The 17,299-nt window shown below is 44.6% G+C and overlaps 1 protein-coding gene and 1 pseudogene across 1 annotated transcript; both read right to left on the bottom strand.

The window, feature by feature from the left end:
• Positions 1-2,419: 2,419 nt before the first annotated feature.
• On the bottom strand, positions 2,420-4,655 carry LOC123056228 (putative disease resistance protein RGA3; annotated as a pseudogene).
• Positions 4,656-11,225: 6,570 nt separating this feature from the next.
• On the bottom strand, positions 11,226-12,729 carry LOC123050885 (peroxidase 47). Its single transcript, XM_044473607.1, has one exon. The coding sequence runs from the start codon at positions 12,721-12,723 to the stop codon at positions 11,527-11,529; it is 1,197 nt and encodes a 398-aa protein (XP_044329542.1). The 5' UTR covers positions 12,724-12,729; the 3' UTR covers positions 11,226-11,526.
• Between the last annotated feature and the right edge of the window lie 4,570 nt (positions 12,730-17,299).

The following is a 17,299-nucleotide window of genomic DNA, read 5'->3' as shown; positions in this document are numbered from 1 at the left end:
CTGTCCACATCATCAAATAGATCCCACATGTAAAAATGATGTCTCATTCCATTACCAGTGTCCAGAACCAACCGAGGACCAGCCAATCTTCGAATTTGTAACGTCTGTTCTCTCCTCTTCCCACCAAAGTGACTCTTCCTTCTCCAGCCTTTTCCTCAACTTTAATCTCCTCCCGTGAGGAGTGAGCTCCTCTTAACTGTAATCCACTATGAAGCATCATGGACAAATTCACTAGTACAAAGGAGGGAGATTCCTTTTGTAACTGACTAGGCAGTTGAAAAGCACAGAGGCATCGTCTTACCCTCATTCTTAATCGACCGGTCGCCACCAGAATCGAGCTACCTCATCACGCGATGCCTCACCATCACGACACGCCTGCCCGGCGTTGCTGCACGCCCACAACGCATCGGCGGCACCCGGGACGCTTTGCCATTGCCCTACATCGGCTTCGCCTAGACTGCGCTACCACACACCCGCAGTGGGTCTTTCGTACTCAACTGCTTTTTCTTATGTTTGTGCATTTGTTGTTCTATTTGTTCCATGCTTGAAGGCTAGAAATATTGTTATATTCATTTTCATGGCCATTAGCCTCTTTAGTCCTAGAACGTTTATAGTTTTTATAGATAATTTTTCTTCTGCAGATAAAATTTATGTGATTGTTTCTCGAGAAGGAACATGCTTTTTCAACTAATTTGGTTTCCGTAGACCTTCAGTATCAGCCCCTGATTACTGAATGGCTCGAATGTCCAAACATGCTTTCATATTCATTCACTATGTACACATTTTTCTTCAATCTACAAGTCCCGCAGCAACGCGTGGGGTATTATCTAGTTTTACTAGTTAGCGTGTCATCGTCATCCACTACCAACTGATCGACCATTGTCTGTCTGACTTTTAAAATGAAAAAAAAAAAAGGTAAACCAAGTAAATGGCGGCCACCAGACTGTTGTACAGCAAGCCAGACACGACAACCACGGTCAGGCATGCGTCCGTTCAAGCTCAAGCCCAACCAGGCCAGGCCACCTATGGCCCCTTCCCTTGGAGTGCGGCCTTCCCGTGCTCAACAACGGCAGCGTCGTCGGCATGTTCGGCCGTGCCGACAAGGGTATCTCCACGCCATCGGCTTTGACGTCCTCCCCGAATCAGTCTCGCATCTCTAAAAATATTCATATTTCATGAATATTTAAAAAAAATGTCATGTAGCATATTTTTAAAACACATGAATATTTTCTAAATGGCATGAACATTTTTGTTTGCTTCAGACATTATTTCACAAAGTTGTACATTTTCATGAACATTTTAAAAATATGCCATGAACATTTTTTTTTGAACGTGTGAACATTTTTTAAATATCACTAATATTCTTTTGAAAGGTATGAACAGTTTTTAAAATTAAGCGAGGAACTTATTAAATTTTATGGACATTTTTTAATGCGTGGTTAATGTTTTTGAACATTTAACCAAGTAATTTCTGAAATACATATATTGGAAATATTAATAAGAAAATAAAAAGATACTCCACTACAACCGATTGTTGAGGCGAGGCGAACGTCCGTCTCGCAGTAAGGAAGGTGTAGCCTATTTGGGCAGCGCTTTTTCTCGCCTCACCTCGATACAGTACCTTGTGCCGGCACAATACTGGCCTCAGGTCTCCGTTCGTTCTTTATTCTCCTTCTTTGTTCGTTCCTTTTTTCACTTTTTTTCTTATTTTGATTGTATTTTGGAAATATATACCAAAAATTAGTTAATTAATAGTATTTGAAAAGGGTTCACTGGAGATTTTAAAAAATGTTAATAAAAATGTTTGTACCATTAAAAAAATTCACATGAATTCAAAAAATGTTCAGCGTGTATTTGATAAATGTTAAACATGTATCGAAAAAAAGTTCAAACATGCATTTTGTAAATTTTCATCACGTATTGAAAAATGTTCAGCTTATATCAAAAGAAGTACAGCATGCAACGCATATTTGAAACAATGTTATTTGGTAAATGTTTCACATTTATAAAAAAATTGAATGTGTATTAAAAATGCCCATCACATTAAAAAAAACCACATGTTGCAAAAATATGTTTTTGACATTTAAAAAAACAGTTTATACAATGTAAAAAAATGTTGACATAATTTTAAAAAGTCTCTTACCATTGAATAAAGTGTTCTTGACATTTCAAAATTATATTCATGAGTTTCAAAAATATGTTCATGTCATTTTTTGTAAAATGTTTATATAATGTACCAAATGTTCAGGAAATTTAAAAAAAATAGTTCATTCAAAAAATGATTGTGACATTTAACAATCTATTCATGCATTTAAAATATTATGTTGGTCCCATTTAAAAAAAATAAGTTCATAAAATGTAAAAGAATGTTGTAAGCCAAGAATTGTGAGCTGTGATTTACAGTACGTACAATCACAAACTACCTGCAAAAGAGAAGAGAAGCCCTTGTTACATCAACACCACCCTAATTACCAAACTGTTCTCATCAAGTACATACAGTGTACCATCTCCAACATTTCAGTCAGCACAATATATAAGCACATGACATGAGCCTTCAAAATCCAGAATTATTCTTCATTTTGGATTTGGCGTCCTCTTTTCTTCTTGACGCATGTGCTTCTTGGTTCTGCACACACAACACATCATTTTAGCCAGATGCATCATTTCAGGCAACTAGGCATTTCCAGGCACCTTGAATTGATCCTCTCCTTTGTTTGATCCACAATCAGGCTGGGGCCTTTGTTATGTTAGGAGCAAAACATCAGCATATATATGTAGTTTATGCGAGTGAGATCAACACAACTACTTCACTACGGCTTAATAGTAGTATAAACAAGCCAGACGGCCTCAACAAACGAAATGATCGACAAATACAGCTGAAATTCTTCATCTCGTCGTCACTGCGTCTTCATGGGTGTGGAAGTCAGGACCGACATGCTCGATGGCTGGAGCATGCTCGATCTCTACTTCTTCCAACGCACGGATCCTGCACAAACCATCCGGTAGCTGGGTGCAGTGGCTGAAATTGAACCATGAAAGCTTCCTCTTTAGCCATATATTGTGCGAACGAGCGGACAACATCATGCAAGGTGTAGGCCCACACGTTCTGAGCTAAATCATCGGGCTCCAAAAGATTCCTAGCGACTAACTCCCGATGACAATCAGCCCCTATTTCTTCCGGATCCAGTTGGTCTGACCCCGACCTCCCATCATGTTGAACAAACTCTTCACTAATCCACATGCTAATAACTGTATCCTTTCCAAAACCTGAACCCTTTGGCAAAAGTGAGTAGTAGAGAAAGCATTGCTTCAACTCTGGAGATAAATCATCGTAGCTCAAGCTTAGTGAGTAGTTTAGTTCCTCTTGTGACCCGTCTTCTTCTTTCCAGGCAAGATTCTTGTGTAAAACAATCTCCCAGTCACGTTCCATTGGATCTCTTCTGCTTAAGAGTCCACCCATAACTTTAATAGCAAGTGGTAACCCATCACATTTTTTTACAATCTTCATCCCAATATCTTTGAGCTCATCAAAATCACTTCCAACACCGACCTGCAACCAGTACAGGACAATTTAGTAATGGTAATATCCATAGTCAACGTATATATATACATGAGTTTGCATTCCTATTTTATGGCACATGCCTTTATATTCAAATAACATGTATGAGCTAACAAAGTAGCCCTGGTCCAAAAGATCATCACACAGTAGTACTGTTGTATGAGCTATATCTTTTTGAAGAAAAAAGAAGAAAAATATCTTTGATCAAAACAGAACATTTGAAGATGAAAATAATAGTGTCCATAAAATATGCAAAATACAACACATTTGAAGATGCAAATAGTTAAAAGTTCCAAAGTTCACAAAATCTAGTTATATATACATTTGAAGGGAGATGGCGGGCCTTAGAAGGTCCACCTTGGTGAACTGCTGAGTGACGCTCAGCCATATCTTGGTTTTGAACTCCTCCTTGATGGCCTCGCTTGCCAAGACCTTCTTGGCGAGGGTGCTCTTGCCTATGCCGCCCTGGCCAACGATGGCCACCACCTTGACGGTGCTGCTGCTACCATGCTCGTGGCGGCTGTCGGCGATCAGCTTATGCTCCAGTTCCTCTGTATTCTTGTTGATCTGCTCCCCCACGAGATCTGACTGAACGAAGTGCGCATTCTCGCGCCTGGGGTAGGAGGCCGAACTGGTCGGCGGCCTCCTCCGTTGCTCATAGGAGCCAAGGTCAATGAAGTTGAAGTCAGCGGCGCCCTTGCGGATGGTGGCCAGCTCATCGTTGATGCGGCCTCCTACCTCGTTGGCGAACCCGGGGTTCTTGATGCAGAACAGGAACGGCTGGAGGCACCCCACAAATGGCAGCTTCTCTCGGAGCTTCTCCTGTTGGTACATGGCCTCGAGTTGGCAGAGATCAAGGATGTCAGTGGCCTCGTACATGGCGCTCTTGAGCCTGCTCACCCATGCCTGCACCGTCTTGTCAGTGATGCGCCTCCTCTCGGCATCGGTGAGGAGGTTCTGGAGGGGTTCCACATTGGCTTGCAGCTTGTTAATCTCGTGGGAAACGCCCAGTACGTAGCATGCGGATCTTGTCTTCTCCCATATCCATAATCATGTTTATCACACGAGCTGCCAAAGCATCAAGGACAACCGCCATGGCTTCCTTCCTTCCTTCCTGTGCAGACCGACCATTTAATGTTTTTGAGAACATTTGTATGCACATGCATACATGGATACATACATAAAGTAACTATCAGCATCCTGATTAATCAGAATGCAATTAAGCAGCAGGTGGAGATGCATGGATGTAGCTAAAAATAAAACAGGGACCCCAAACAAATATAGTATATTATAGTATCATATAAATAATTTTGATCACATTGGCTGGCAAAGCATGATTCAAGGACAGCCGCCATGGCTTCCTGTACTGTATCTGTATGTACACCATTAGTACATACAGATTAATCTATCTAATCACACAGTTAACAGACACAATGCAAGCAGCAGATAGAGATGCAGCTGAAAATTTAACAAGACAAGACAATGATCAACTACTTTTTACTAGTAAGTAGCTAGAGATGGATGGACCTCGGTCTGATTGCAGTTGCAGGAACAGGAACAGGAGAAAGGGGATCTATCTGCCTGCCTGCCTCGGTTGTTTGTTTCCAGCTGAACCCTAGCTAGAATAGATCCCCGATAGAGACAGAGAATAGTTCCCCACGCAATGCGGAATGAGAGGGGATCGGTTGGAAGCGTGGCGTCGGTTGGAGGCGAACGACGGCTCGTGAGAAAATACTCAGATGGGTCCAACGGGGTGGGAGACGGTGGGGGATGGCGGAGTGGCGGCGGGCGACCTGCAAGCTGGACGGAGAGGGGAGAGGAGAGGAGATCTAGGGTTTTGCTCTGTTGCTTGAGGAGCTACTGTTCCAGAGATGAGGAGTCTCTATCTAGCAAAATGATTTTAGAGTTGCACTGTAAAAAAAAAGTCAAGGTTAGGCAGCAATGTCAAAGTGCGACACCATCAAATTGATCCAATTTTTTCTCATATTTTCTCCCATCCACCTCTCTCCTCCCGCAAGGCCACCGCCCCAATCCCAATCCTCAACGCGGCGATTTGCCATCAAGGCCGCCGCTCCAAACCCGGCTCCATCGTCCACAACCATGGACCACGCCATCGGGTTGAGGACGAGCACGAGCTTTGATTTGGATCTTGCCGGCGGAGCAAGCGCGTGTGACGGCTCAAACCATGGGAAGGGGGTGCCGACAGCTAGAGCGAGACCGTTCTCGATCCGAAGCGGGTCGGGAAATTAGGGTACGGGTGACGGTTGACGGAAACTTTTCTTTGGCCATGCTTAGGAAAATATGGACTCCACTCCAAAATCTCCTTCCTTTCCTCCAATATAATATGGAGGTTAAAGGGTGTATTCACTTTACTATAGAAAAATAGGTATGGAGATTGCCTTTGGGGACTTCTATAGTTGAAGCTTACAATATGTTATTGATAGAAGTATTTTTAGATCGTCAATAGTTCTGACCACATCCAAAATCAATGATACCTCCAATTGAATTGCTCTATTTTGGAGAAGCCATTAAAGGCTAATTCTCAATTATATAACTAGAAGATATAATTCTTTTCGATGGCTCACTAATGCAGATTCAAAATATGTCAAAGAGTGATTAGACAAACATCAGAGTAGTTTGAAAGACAAGTTGCTCTCGGTTGGGGGGTCAACTTTGTTTTGATCAATTATGTTCTCACAAACATGGTATTTCCCCTTTTCAAATCCCTAAGGGGAGCCTACACAGCCTGGATTACTATAGTCTAGATTGTTCTCGCAATGTGAGAACGAAAATAAGAAAATGTAGACTGGCCAATGGGAAGTAGTTTGTCTACAGAAAGACCAAGAAGGACTTGGCATACAAGATCTACGGTTCAGAAACAAATACCTTACTTAGTAAACAGTTGTACAAGCTTCTTACTGATGATGGGATCTGGCAAATTAAGTCTCTTGCGCAAAAAGTACTTAGGCCTAAAGGTTGTGACACGTTCATATTGGGAAGAAAAAAGTCCATTTTACTACCTTGAAGAAAGTGGTTACACAAACATCTGAGTAGTTGAAAGACAAGTTGCTCTCAGTTGGGCGTAAACTTTGTTTTGATCAACTCTGTGTTCACAAACAGGGTTTTCCATATGATTTCCCTTTTTCAACTCCCTAAGGGAGGCCTACACATGCTTAATTACTATAGTCTAGATTGTTCTCACAATGTGAGAATGAAAATAAGAAAATATAGGCTGGTCGATGGGACGTAGTTTTTCTACCGAAAGACCAAGAAGAACTTGGCATACAAGATCTACGGTTCAAAAACAAATACCTTACTTAGTAAACGGTTGTACAAGCTTTTTACTAAAGATGGGATCTCGCAAATTAAGTCTCTTGCGCAAAGAGTACTTAGGCCTAAAGGTTGTGACACGTTCATATTGGGAACCTAGTACTCACATTTTTAGGTGGGTTTGATGATGGCATAGAAATGGCTATTACACTTCAGATTATTTCTCAATTAGGGATGGATTCGAGATTTGATTTCTCACTTGGGGAGGCCAAACCAGTATTCATGGGAACATGGCTTCACCATATATGGGAAAACAGGTTGAATGCAAAGAAAACTAAATGCATGCAGGAAATAGTATATGGCTGCTCGGTTAGTTTCATGATTTGGCAATTTGGAGTATGTTTTCTCTTGTGAATCAATTTTTTATTTGCTGATAGCGTTATGTGATTATTATTGTCTATGAAGGGGAGGCCACTAACTGAGAACTATAGGTCATGCAGATGTGAGTGTCATGCCCTGGTTCATCTCCTTAGGATAGCAAACAATTGTTATTATATTACAGAGAATAGAGGGAACCGCTACCATTCATTGACTCCAACGTACGTGTGAGGAGAAGGTGAATTGGCCGTCGCACAAGCACATAGATGTGTACACAAAAGATCTGGCTAAGCAGCTAAGGCAGAATAATATCAATGCCAGAAAGGTCTACATCATAGGGAATTTCTTTGGGGATGTCGACGGGGTGTCATTTTAAAAAAGGGCACTAAAGGAACCCGTGTGGGAGTATAAACAAAGACCAGGATGAAGATGATGTGTGAAAACAATTCAAACATTTGCTGACTAGCAGCTAAAGACACCGAGTTCTTGTTTAGAGTTGAACCTGATGCAGATAACGGGATTAAGAACTTATTGTGGACTATTGTTAGCAGCCGCAACTAGTACATTTACTTTAGAAACGTTGTTAAGTTTAACATGACATTCATGACAGACTTGTACGACATGCCATTTGGATTGTCTATTGGTGTGAACTACCATTTTCTTTAGTTCGACAGGTAATAACTGGGAACGTGAGATAGAAGTATGTTGGGCAGAACCTCATTTAACGAGACTAACTTCTTTTTTGTTTCCCCAGACCAGGATAGAGAAATTGAGGTCACAATCAAGACCACAATGCCAACGATAGCTTACCGATGGTTCAAATGGCATGTCCCGAAGAAGGCGAAGGAGAACCTTGGGCCACCGTACACAAAACGGAGTGAGTTCAGGGCACAATTCCAGAAAGTAATAAATCACATGCCAAGAGGCCTCATTTACCAGGCGCATGCATGCATGCGTACACGATTGAAGAACTAGAGAAGAACAAGTTGTACAGGGCAACTCACATACAGGCAAAAAAGGAGAAATGATATAGGGTCGTGTATGAAGTGATGATGGTTGACAGTGGAGAAACTTTTGAGTGTGAGCACATGGGCAACCCTTGCTGCCACATGTTGAAGATTTGTCATCTACAACCTTATGATGGCATCACAACATAATTGTTATCTCAGCTATTTATTGATAGACAATATATGCACACTGCAGGTGATGGATGTCCTTGGGTTCTCTGAGATCCGGGAGAAGCTAATTCTCAAGAGGTGGACAAGGGATGCAAAGATGTGCTACCTCTGCATCAGATCGGTCTTTTGGTTGCATTGGTTAGAGCATGCACCATACAGATTCGATTTATACTTGTTTATCGTTCGAACAGTTCTGCCGGTCACGTTTGCAACCAGTCGTCCCGAAACTGAAGAGTCACTTGCAAATTAAAATGTGACGTACTTACTACTGTCTGAACTTGTACTACCTGCTGCGCGCACTCAGCATCTTTCAGAACAGTAGTAGTAGCACACTGGCTCCGTACGCAACATGTGCAGAACGGTCGTGCACTACGGAAACGGAAGAAAGAAAAAATTTCCCATGCTTCACTTTTTGAAACCGCCAAACTGAAGCTACACGTACCCAGGAGCAGGGGCGGCGCTAGGGGTATTCTTAGGTCTTCATGTGAATACCCATGATTTTTACAAAACAGTGTTGATTTTGGCAAAAGAGTGACAATTTTCAAAAAACAGCAATGATTTTGGCAAAATGAATACACATGAATACCCGGTTGCAAATTCCTGAAGCCGCCACTGCCCGGGAGGAACGTAGGTACAAAACATGTTCGGAAGTTCAAACAACGATCCTGTTATTTATTTTTGTTCCAAATTCAAAAATGTTATTCATTCTATAAAAACATTCACGTATTGGAAAAAAAAACGTCCGCCTTTCAAAAATGTTCATAAGTTCAAAAAATGTTCGTTTTCAAATTTTGTTTGGGAGTTTCAAAAAATGTTCCTGTTTTGAAATTGTTCGCAAATTTCAAAAATATATTCCTGTTTTCAATTTTGGTCAGGAGTTTCAAAAACTGTTTCCATTCCGAAGAAAATTCCAAATTTATAAAATGGTCAGATTTCAAATTTTGTTTGCGAGTTTCAAAATTGTTCGCAAATTTTAAAAATATTCATGTTTTCAAGTTTTGTTCTTTAGTTTCAAAAAAGTTCCCATTTTTCAAAATGTTCGCATATCCATAATTTTTTTGGAATTTGTAAAATGTACCAGTTTTCAGAAAAAAAATGTTCGTGTTTTCAATTTTTTGGGGGAGTTTAAATAATGTTTCTGTTTCCAAAAATTGTTTGATTTTTCGAAATGTTTGAATCTTTTAAAATTTACTCACAATTTCTAAAAGTGTTCGCGGTTTCATACAACATTCATGCTTTTTTCTCAAAATAATGTTTTGCGTTCATAATTTTAAAAACGTTCGGATCTGCGTCCGGGTTAGTTCTTAAAAATTTGCGCTTCAATGAAAAGCAGGTAGCTTTGTTGGTCAACTGGTAGCAGTTGTTCTGCGGATGCATTTGGTCTCCGGTTTGAATCCTGGGGATCACATTTTTTACTTAAACTCCACAGTTTCCTTTTTTTTAGTGCTGCTCTACAGTTTCCTTTTTTTAGGGGAAACCAGACACTTTATTGATCTATGAGATAGTTCAGAGGGATACAAGATGGATCATGAGGGGACAGCAGCCACATGTGGCGCCCCTGATCAAGTGAAAGAGAGTGTCTGGCCAGGCAAAGTGCCTCACTACTTGCTGATCTACGTTTAGAAATAAAGCTATAGCTATCAAAAACAGAACTTGTGAGAGAAATTTCTTTGATCACCGACAGGTAAACTCCTCCCGTCCCTCCATGGATATCTGATATCAATCCTTTGCAGTCCGAAGACACCACCACCTTCTGTACCTGTAAGTCTTGAGCTAAGGCCAACGCTTCGCGGCATGCTACTGCTTCCAGTATATCTAGGTCAACATTCCCGGAGATGACCATCGAGGATGAGCCCAAATAATGTCCCTGCTCTACAGTTTCCTTTGTACTAGTCGCTAGCCACATGGGCCGGCACAGTCAGAAGACCTGCCCGTGCCCTAGCTATTTTAGCAGCGTAACAGAAAAAAAAGATATTTTTAACAGACCAGAAATACAAATGGGCTGACCTAGTGCAGAGAACTCCTTGGCCCACCAGCCAGACGAATCCTTGCCATGTTAGCGTTTTTATGCCTCAAACGATGCGACGGTCTGATTTAATTACACCGGGATTGTATTGTTCGGGGTGCAATCGACCGGGATTTTGACTTGAGGGTTCGTTTTGCCAAACCTCTACGAGTTCAGGGTTTAAAATGGACTTCTTTTCCAATTAGATTTGCATAAAAAATGCATTCTATAGATGAGAAGGAAGGATGGGTGGGTGTTGTAAATTTATTGCAACGTGGACAAAAGAGTGGCTTGCATCACACATCTCCAGTAACCTACGGGGCGTCAAGTGACGGATGACACAGACGGACTCGCCGACATGCCATGGCACACGAACGCGACCACTCCATCTGGACCAACGGCGAGGAGACGGACATACACACACTAAATGATGGTCAGACGTCGGCCATTGCACTGCTCAATAAACCATCACTAGATGAGAATACAAGGAGACCCCATATACAGAAGCTAGCACACATCACAAGGAGAGCTCGTGGTCTGGATTTCAGGAGTACTTGGACATGAGAGCCAAAACGGATTTCTGATCTAAGAGCCAACTTATTTTATATGAGTATTTTTCTTTTATAAAGGTTTTAGGTGATATGGCATCTCTTTATAGCCAGCAGCCATCTACATTATTTAGGGTATGGATAAGTCTCGGTCAAGTGACACGTAGCTAGTACAAAAAAGAAAAAGCTAAAAGAAATTTTTTACACGGATCACCACACAAGATCTAACGAATATAATATCGACATTATTAAACATGCAATGAGAAAAATAGGTAGACCACTTTTGAGGAAGGAGCATGGTCCATGCCTGATCAAAGATTTATTTTGTTTTTCTTTCCAGAAAGCAGTTCTCCTCCTTTGACAAGTCCGTTTCTTTGATCATGCTTTGCATGCATTGCAGAAGTTCAAGTGTACACATTATGCATCAATCATATACGGGGGTTACACCTACCTACCTAGCACGTTTTTACATGCAATGAGTACGCATGCATACGTACGTGTAGGCTTATTATTATTGGCCTGGTCATCATGCCTATATATAGGAGTACTTATCTTGCATGCCGATCGATATATATACGTACGGGCTAGCTAGTTGAGGGCCCTGCAGTTGAGCCTGACGTTGCCGTCGGGGTTGAGGTCCAGCTGCCCCATCCTCCCCATCCCCTGCACGAACGTCTCGAAGAAGGCGTCCGGGCTCTCGGCGAACTGGTTCACATACATGGCCGTCTCCGGCGACCCGGTGAGCAGCGTCTGGTCGGACGTCAGCAGCCCCCTCCTGGTCTGCAGGCCCTTGAAATACTCCACGTCGAAGGCGTTGCTGGTGGCGTCGAGCTTGGCCGTGCCGCCGTCGCCGGCGGCCTTGCAGGTCTTGGCCAGGGACGCCGCCATCCCGGCCTCCAGCGTGGGGTCGACCCCGTTACCGGCCTTGCCGAAGCCGCTGAGCCGGTTCTTGAAGTTGGCACAATGGGCCTGGCCCAGCGTGTGGCCGCCGGAGAGCGCGACCAGCTCCGGCACCGTGAAGCCGTGGTCGCCGACGAACACCTTGATGAGCTCGGCCGCCTTGAGCGTGGCGGCGGGGAGCGCGGAGGTGTCGTCGGCTCGGGAGAGGGAGCCGTCCCTGCGGCCTGTGGGCACGTCGTAGTAGGGCCCGCCGGCCATGTAGACGGAGTCCCGGGCGGCGAAGGCGAGCACGTCGGCGCAGGAGACTGTGCCGGGGCACTGCGCCTCCAGGGCGGCCTTGATGGCGTCGATGACCTCGAAGCCCCGGAGAGACTTGTTGGTGAGCGCGTCCTTCTCGGCGGTGCCGTGGGCTTTGGTGGAGTCGAGGAGCACAGAGGCGTCGCAGCCGCGGACGAAGCAGTCGTGGAAGTGGAGCCGGAGCAGGGACGCGGCGAGGGTGGGGTCCTTGGCAAGCGCGGCGCTGACCACGTCGCGCACGATCTCGGCGGCGTACGGGCACGTCATGGAGTAGTACTCCATGCTCAGACCCTCACCACCGGGAGGGCCCATGCCGCCTCCTCCGCCCCCGCCCCCTTGTCCATAGTCACCGTATCCACCGTCGTATCCGTACCCACCGCCACCACCGTAGCCTCCTCCTCCTCCTCCTCCATAGCCACCACCACCACCACCATATCCTCCTCCTCCATACCCTCCACCACCACCATATCCTCCGCCTCCTCCTCTTCCTTGTGCGGCTACGCTGCCGGCCGCAGCCAGGAGCAGCATCAGCACTGACGCTAGGGCAGCAGTCGTGACATTAGTGGAATGCTGCCGCTTGATGTTCATCGTGGCCTTGCCCATTGTGGTTCGGATGGATAGGTTGGAGGCTTGAGATGTCTACCAGGGTGCATGCATGCATGGGTATTTGTAGACAGAAGATGAATCCATGGATCTGCGTGCAGCGTGGTTGCATGAATAATAATGCGTGCGTACGTCAGATGGCATGCAGCTAGCTAGGTATACATGCATGGAGTATAATATTCAAACATGAATGCATGTGCGCGCACCAAACCACTAGCATATATACACTCGATCCTAATGCAATATTGTAAACTACACTAGTCAACGGATGGTTAGGGCATCTCGCAAACCACCCGGATCTCTTCGGACTGCGTTGGCCCGAAGCCATCCAACATGGACTTGTATCGGTTCGTTGGATGGTCCAAACACGTTTTCTTCCTCAATCCGGAGACAAATCACATTTTCTCCCTCAAGCCGAAGACAAATCACGTTTTCTCCCTCAAGCCGGAGACAAATATGGGGGAGCTTTGCGGGAGTCCGGACACCAGACACGCAGGACTCCGACACCCCCAGCCCACCCAAAACCCTTTCCGGACCCTGCGCCTCCATCTCGCTATTTTCTCTTCTTCTTTCTATCTTGCCTTAACTACCGCTCCACCACCCCGGCCACCACGCCACACCCCTGCCGTAACTTTTCGTCTCCGTCACCTCCAGCGCTCCACCCCGCTTCACCTCCGTCTACGTTCAACCCTTGTCCTCCGATCGCCCCGCCAGGTACCATCCGCTACTGCTATACTCACCATGCCCGGCAATTGTTCGATGAATCGCCGGAGCTAAAAAATAGTTTCCCTTCTTCTCTCTAGCAATGATTTCCGATTTGGACTACATATACGAGCAATATGTTGAGTCGTCCGACGAGGAGGAGTACCCCGATGAGACGGCGATAATGCAGACGGTCCTGGAAGATGCGGAGAGGAGGAGGAGCATGTTCTCAATTTCAAGGGCTCGATCAAGGGTTCAACTGCAATAGGGCGTGCAACCATTTGACACTGATGGCCGACTACTTTGCCCCGATGCACTCTTCGCCGACCATTTTTGCCAGCGTTTTCGGATGCGCAAGACTTTCTTCGATCGTTTGTACCATGTCGTCTAGTCCTATGACGACTACTTCATCCTGAAGAAGGACGCCGTGGGAACGATTGGGTTCTCTGGTTACCAGAAGTGCACGGCCGCACTCCGGATGCTTGCATATGGCACGGTCGCTGATTCATGAGACGAGTACCAACGGATGTCCGAGAGCACATGCGAAGATGCCATGGTCAGGTTTGCAACTGTCGCGGTCGAGGAGTTTGGACCTCAGTACCTGAGAGAACCAATTATGGCAAACACCGAGAGGCTCTTGGCAGTCTCAGAAACAAGAGGGTGGTCAGGTTTGTTTGGATATCTTGATTGCATGCATTGAAAATGCAAGAACTGCCCAAAGGCTTTACAAGGGCAATATTAGGGTCATGTTAAGAAGCCCACCATATTTCTTGAAGCAGATGCATCACAAGATCTTTGGATTTGGCACGCTGTCTTTGGCATGCCCAGGTCTCACATTGACATCAATGTGCTGCAGCGATCACCATTGTTTGTGTGGCCGACTGAAGGAAAAGCTCCTCCTTGCCACTATACTGTCAATGGACATGCGTACAACATGGGCTACTATCTGATTGACGGTATCTATCCTCTGTGGGCTACCTTTATCGGCCCATCTGTAATCCAGTTAGCCAGAAAAAGACTCACTTTGTCCAAAGACAAAGCAGCTAGAAAGGATGTCGAGAAGGCATTTGGAGTTTTGCAGTCTCATTTTACAGTTGTTCATGGACCTGCTAAACAATGGGATCCGGAGACCTTGTGGGACGTGATGACATGTTGTGTGATCATGCACAACATGATCGTCGAGGATGAGGGTGACAATGGTGCCGCGGCTCTAGAATTTGAGAACATGGGTGATCCTATCCAACTTCCTGACCAGAATTTGGCCACTTTTCAAGAGTTTATTCAAATGCATCAACAAATTCGGCACCGACCAACTCACGAGCAGCTGAAGGGAGATATGATTGAGCATCAGTGTGCGGTTAATGAGGAAAACAATGTTGGGATGTAATATTTTTTTAATTTAAACTACTGATGCATGCAGCTATTTGAACGTATATACCCTATGTATGCGGCTATTTGATCATGCGGGCTTAAAAAATAAGAAAGGCCGGATGTATGCGGCTACGGTTGGATGACGACCTTCCGCATCCGTGTCCGCGGACTGATCCCTCTGTTCATCGATAGATGCGGAAGAAAATTTGCAGGTCAGCTGTTGGAGATGCCCTTATCATCACGTTCGTTGGTTGGTTCGTTCTAGTAAGGTTTACCTGCTGTGCTGCCATCGGGTCGATGGATGTATCGATGTCAAGCTGGCTGGCTAGCTAGTGGACAACTTAATTAATATTACCAGATTAAGTGAAGTGACAGTTCACTCATGCCTTGCCAGCTTCCATGCTAGGTACGTAATCAAATCGGATTAAGATACGTTATGCGTGGGTGGGTGTTGAGTGTTTACATGAACGTTTTTCTTTTTCTTAAGCCACCCAGTTTGAGGTACCTAGCTAGCTAATGCTAGTGCTAGTGCTAGCTAATGGATCGATGAGTGGAGTATATAAAATGCATGCATGTGATATATGGATCATCATGCATCCATATATCCTCTCAAGGCAAGGCATGAGCATGGCTAGTGTGCATTGTCAACATCCAAGTTACGGAGTGGGTCACTAGCTAGCTAGCAACCTAGCACTAGTCTGTCCCTGCAATCTCTACTCCTTGCAAGCAAGCATGTGTTTATTCCTCATTAGTTAAGTTATACTCCATCCGCACTCGTAATAAGCTTGTAAAAACATCTTATATTATGATTATGGGACGGAGGTAGTATATATGTACTATGTACTTGTTTTACATTGCACTCTTAGCTGGTTCAAGATATATAATGAACTTTGTAACGTGCATGGCCTACTATTTCCTTCTAGTGCTGTGGCTGCATGCGTTGTTGTAGACGGCACGTATGTACGACTGTACGTTGTCAAATGGATGCGCCAGCCACACCCATGCATGCTGCCATGATGCATACATCCAACTTAAACTTACTTAGCGACCATGCATGCATGTTGTGAATAAGTTTAACAGTGAGTGCATGCATGTAGATGAGCAGATACATGCATCATCGATAGTGCACGCATGCACGGTCCACCAGTAAGTGTGCGCGCATGCATGAGCCGGTACATGCTGATCTCAACACTCCACTAACCAATGACACATGCATTTTGGCCAGCTAGCAGCCAGCCATCGAGAGTGACGTTCACCTATGTAAAACAAGTTTTTTCTAATTTCACGAAAAATGTAATGTTCTTGAGGGAGGGATGACCTGTTGGTTATTCAATCGTTGGCCTATGCACCTTTTAAAGTTTTCTTAAAATGTCTTCACCTTGGACACTCTTTAAGTGGTGAGCACATGCATGGGCCCACCTTGAAATTCAGGGGATGTTTGATTAGAGCATGACTAATAATATAATTAACCTGCTAGATTACGCTGTTCGCATGTCATCTATAGTCAAGATTATAGCCAACAAGTATAATACTAGTTAGATATAAATTTGTACTACTACTTTATTGATACATGGTCTATTTCACTCTCTCGCAGAATCTCAAGAAGCACATGCCGCAACTGGCTGTTAATAATATGTAGGCCACTTCTATTCCCTCTCCTTTAACTCAACAAAATATACTTTGTCTTGCTCAAAATATAAGACATTTTCTGGTCTAAATATAGACAAAAACATCTTACATTTTGCAACAGAGAAAGTATATTATTTAAAGTCTTACAACATGTCTATATCACCTTATTTTACTTGCTCTTAGACGGAAAGAAAGTTATGTAGGTCTAGCATTTTTGGTAGTTGAGGGACCAAAACACAGACTCGAGGGGGCACTACCAGAATAACCGGCGATGCCGACGGCCCCCGTCGGCATAGATAGGTGTATCCCGACGGCCCAGCTGAAGCCGTCGGCATAGATAAGCCGTCAGCATATATCCATCTATGCCGACGGGGGCCATCGGCATAGGTCGGCCGTCGGCACCGCAAAAAATATGCTTACGGCGGCCGTCGGCATATCATGTGGGCCCGGCTACCCGGGCGGCGACGGCCGTTTGACGGCGTGACGCCTACGCCGACGGGCTAACGGTGGCCGTCGGCATAGCTATGCGCACGTCATTGATCCGTGTTGTCCGCCACGTCATTGATCCGAGCCGCTCGTCGGTCCGTGGGGTGGCATATCTATGCCGACGGCGATGGCCTTGCCGTCGGCATAGGCCTGGCCGATGGCCCTTGCCACGTCATCGATCCGCGCCCTACGCCACGTCATCGATCCAGGGCTCTACCGTTCCGTGGCCGTAGCTATGCCAACGGCATTGCCATAGGCATAGATTTCTAATAATATTTTAATATTTTATTTATTTTCTCTTTTTTCCTTTTTATTTTTTCCAAAACTAATTTGATTAACTTAAATGTGCCTTATGTACAGAAAACATATCTTG

This window comes from Triticum aestivum, chromosome 2D, assembly GCF_018294505.1.
Source record: "Triticum aestivum cultivar Chinese Spring chromosome 2D, IWGSC CS RefSeq v2.1, whole genome shotgun sequence".
In the NCBI taxonomy this organism is placed as follows: domain Eukaryota; kingdom Viridiplantae; phylum Streptophyta; class Magnoliopsida; order Poales; family Poaceae; genus Triticum; species Triticum aestivum.
Note: the sequence above shows the minus strand (reverse complement) of the source record. Positions and strands in the feature narration are given on the sequence as shown.

What these genes read in the sequence shown, in the direction of transcription:
- LOC123050885 (XM_044473607.1), bottom strand. Translation starts at nt 12,723, where the DNA reads ATGAACATCAAGCGGCAGCATTCCACTAATGTCACGACTGCTGCCCTA.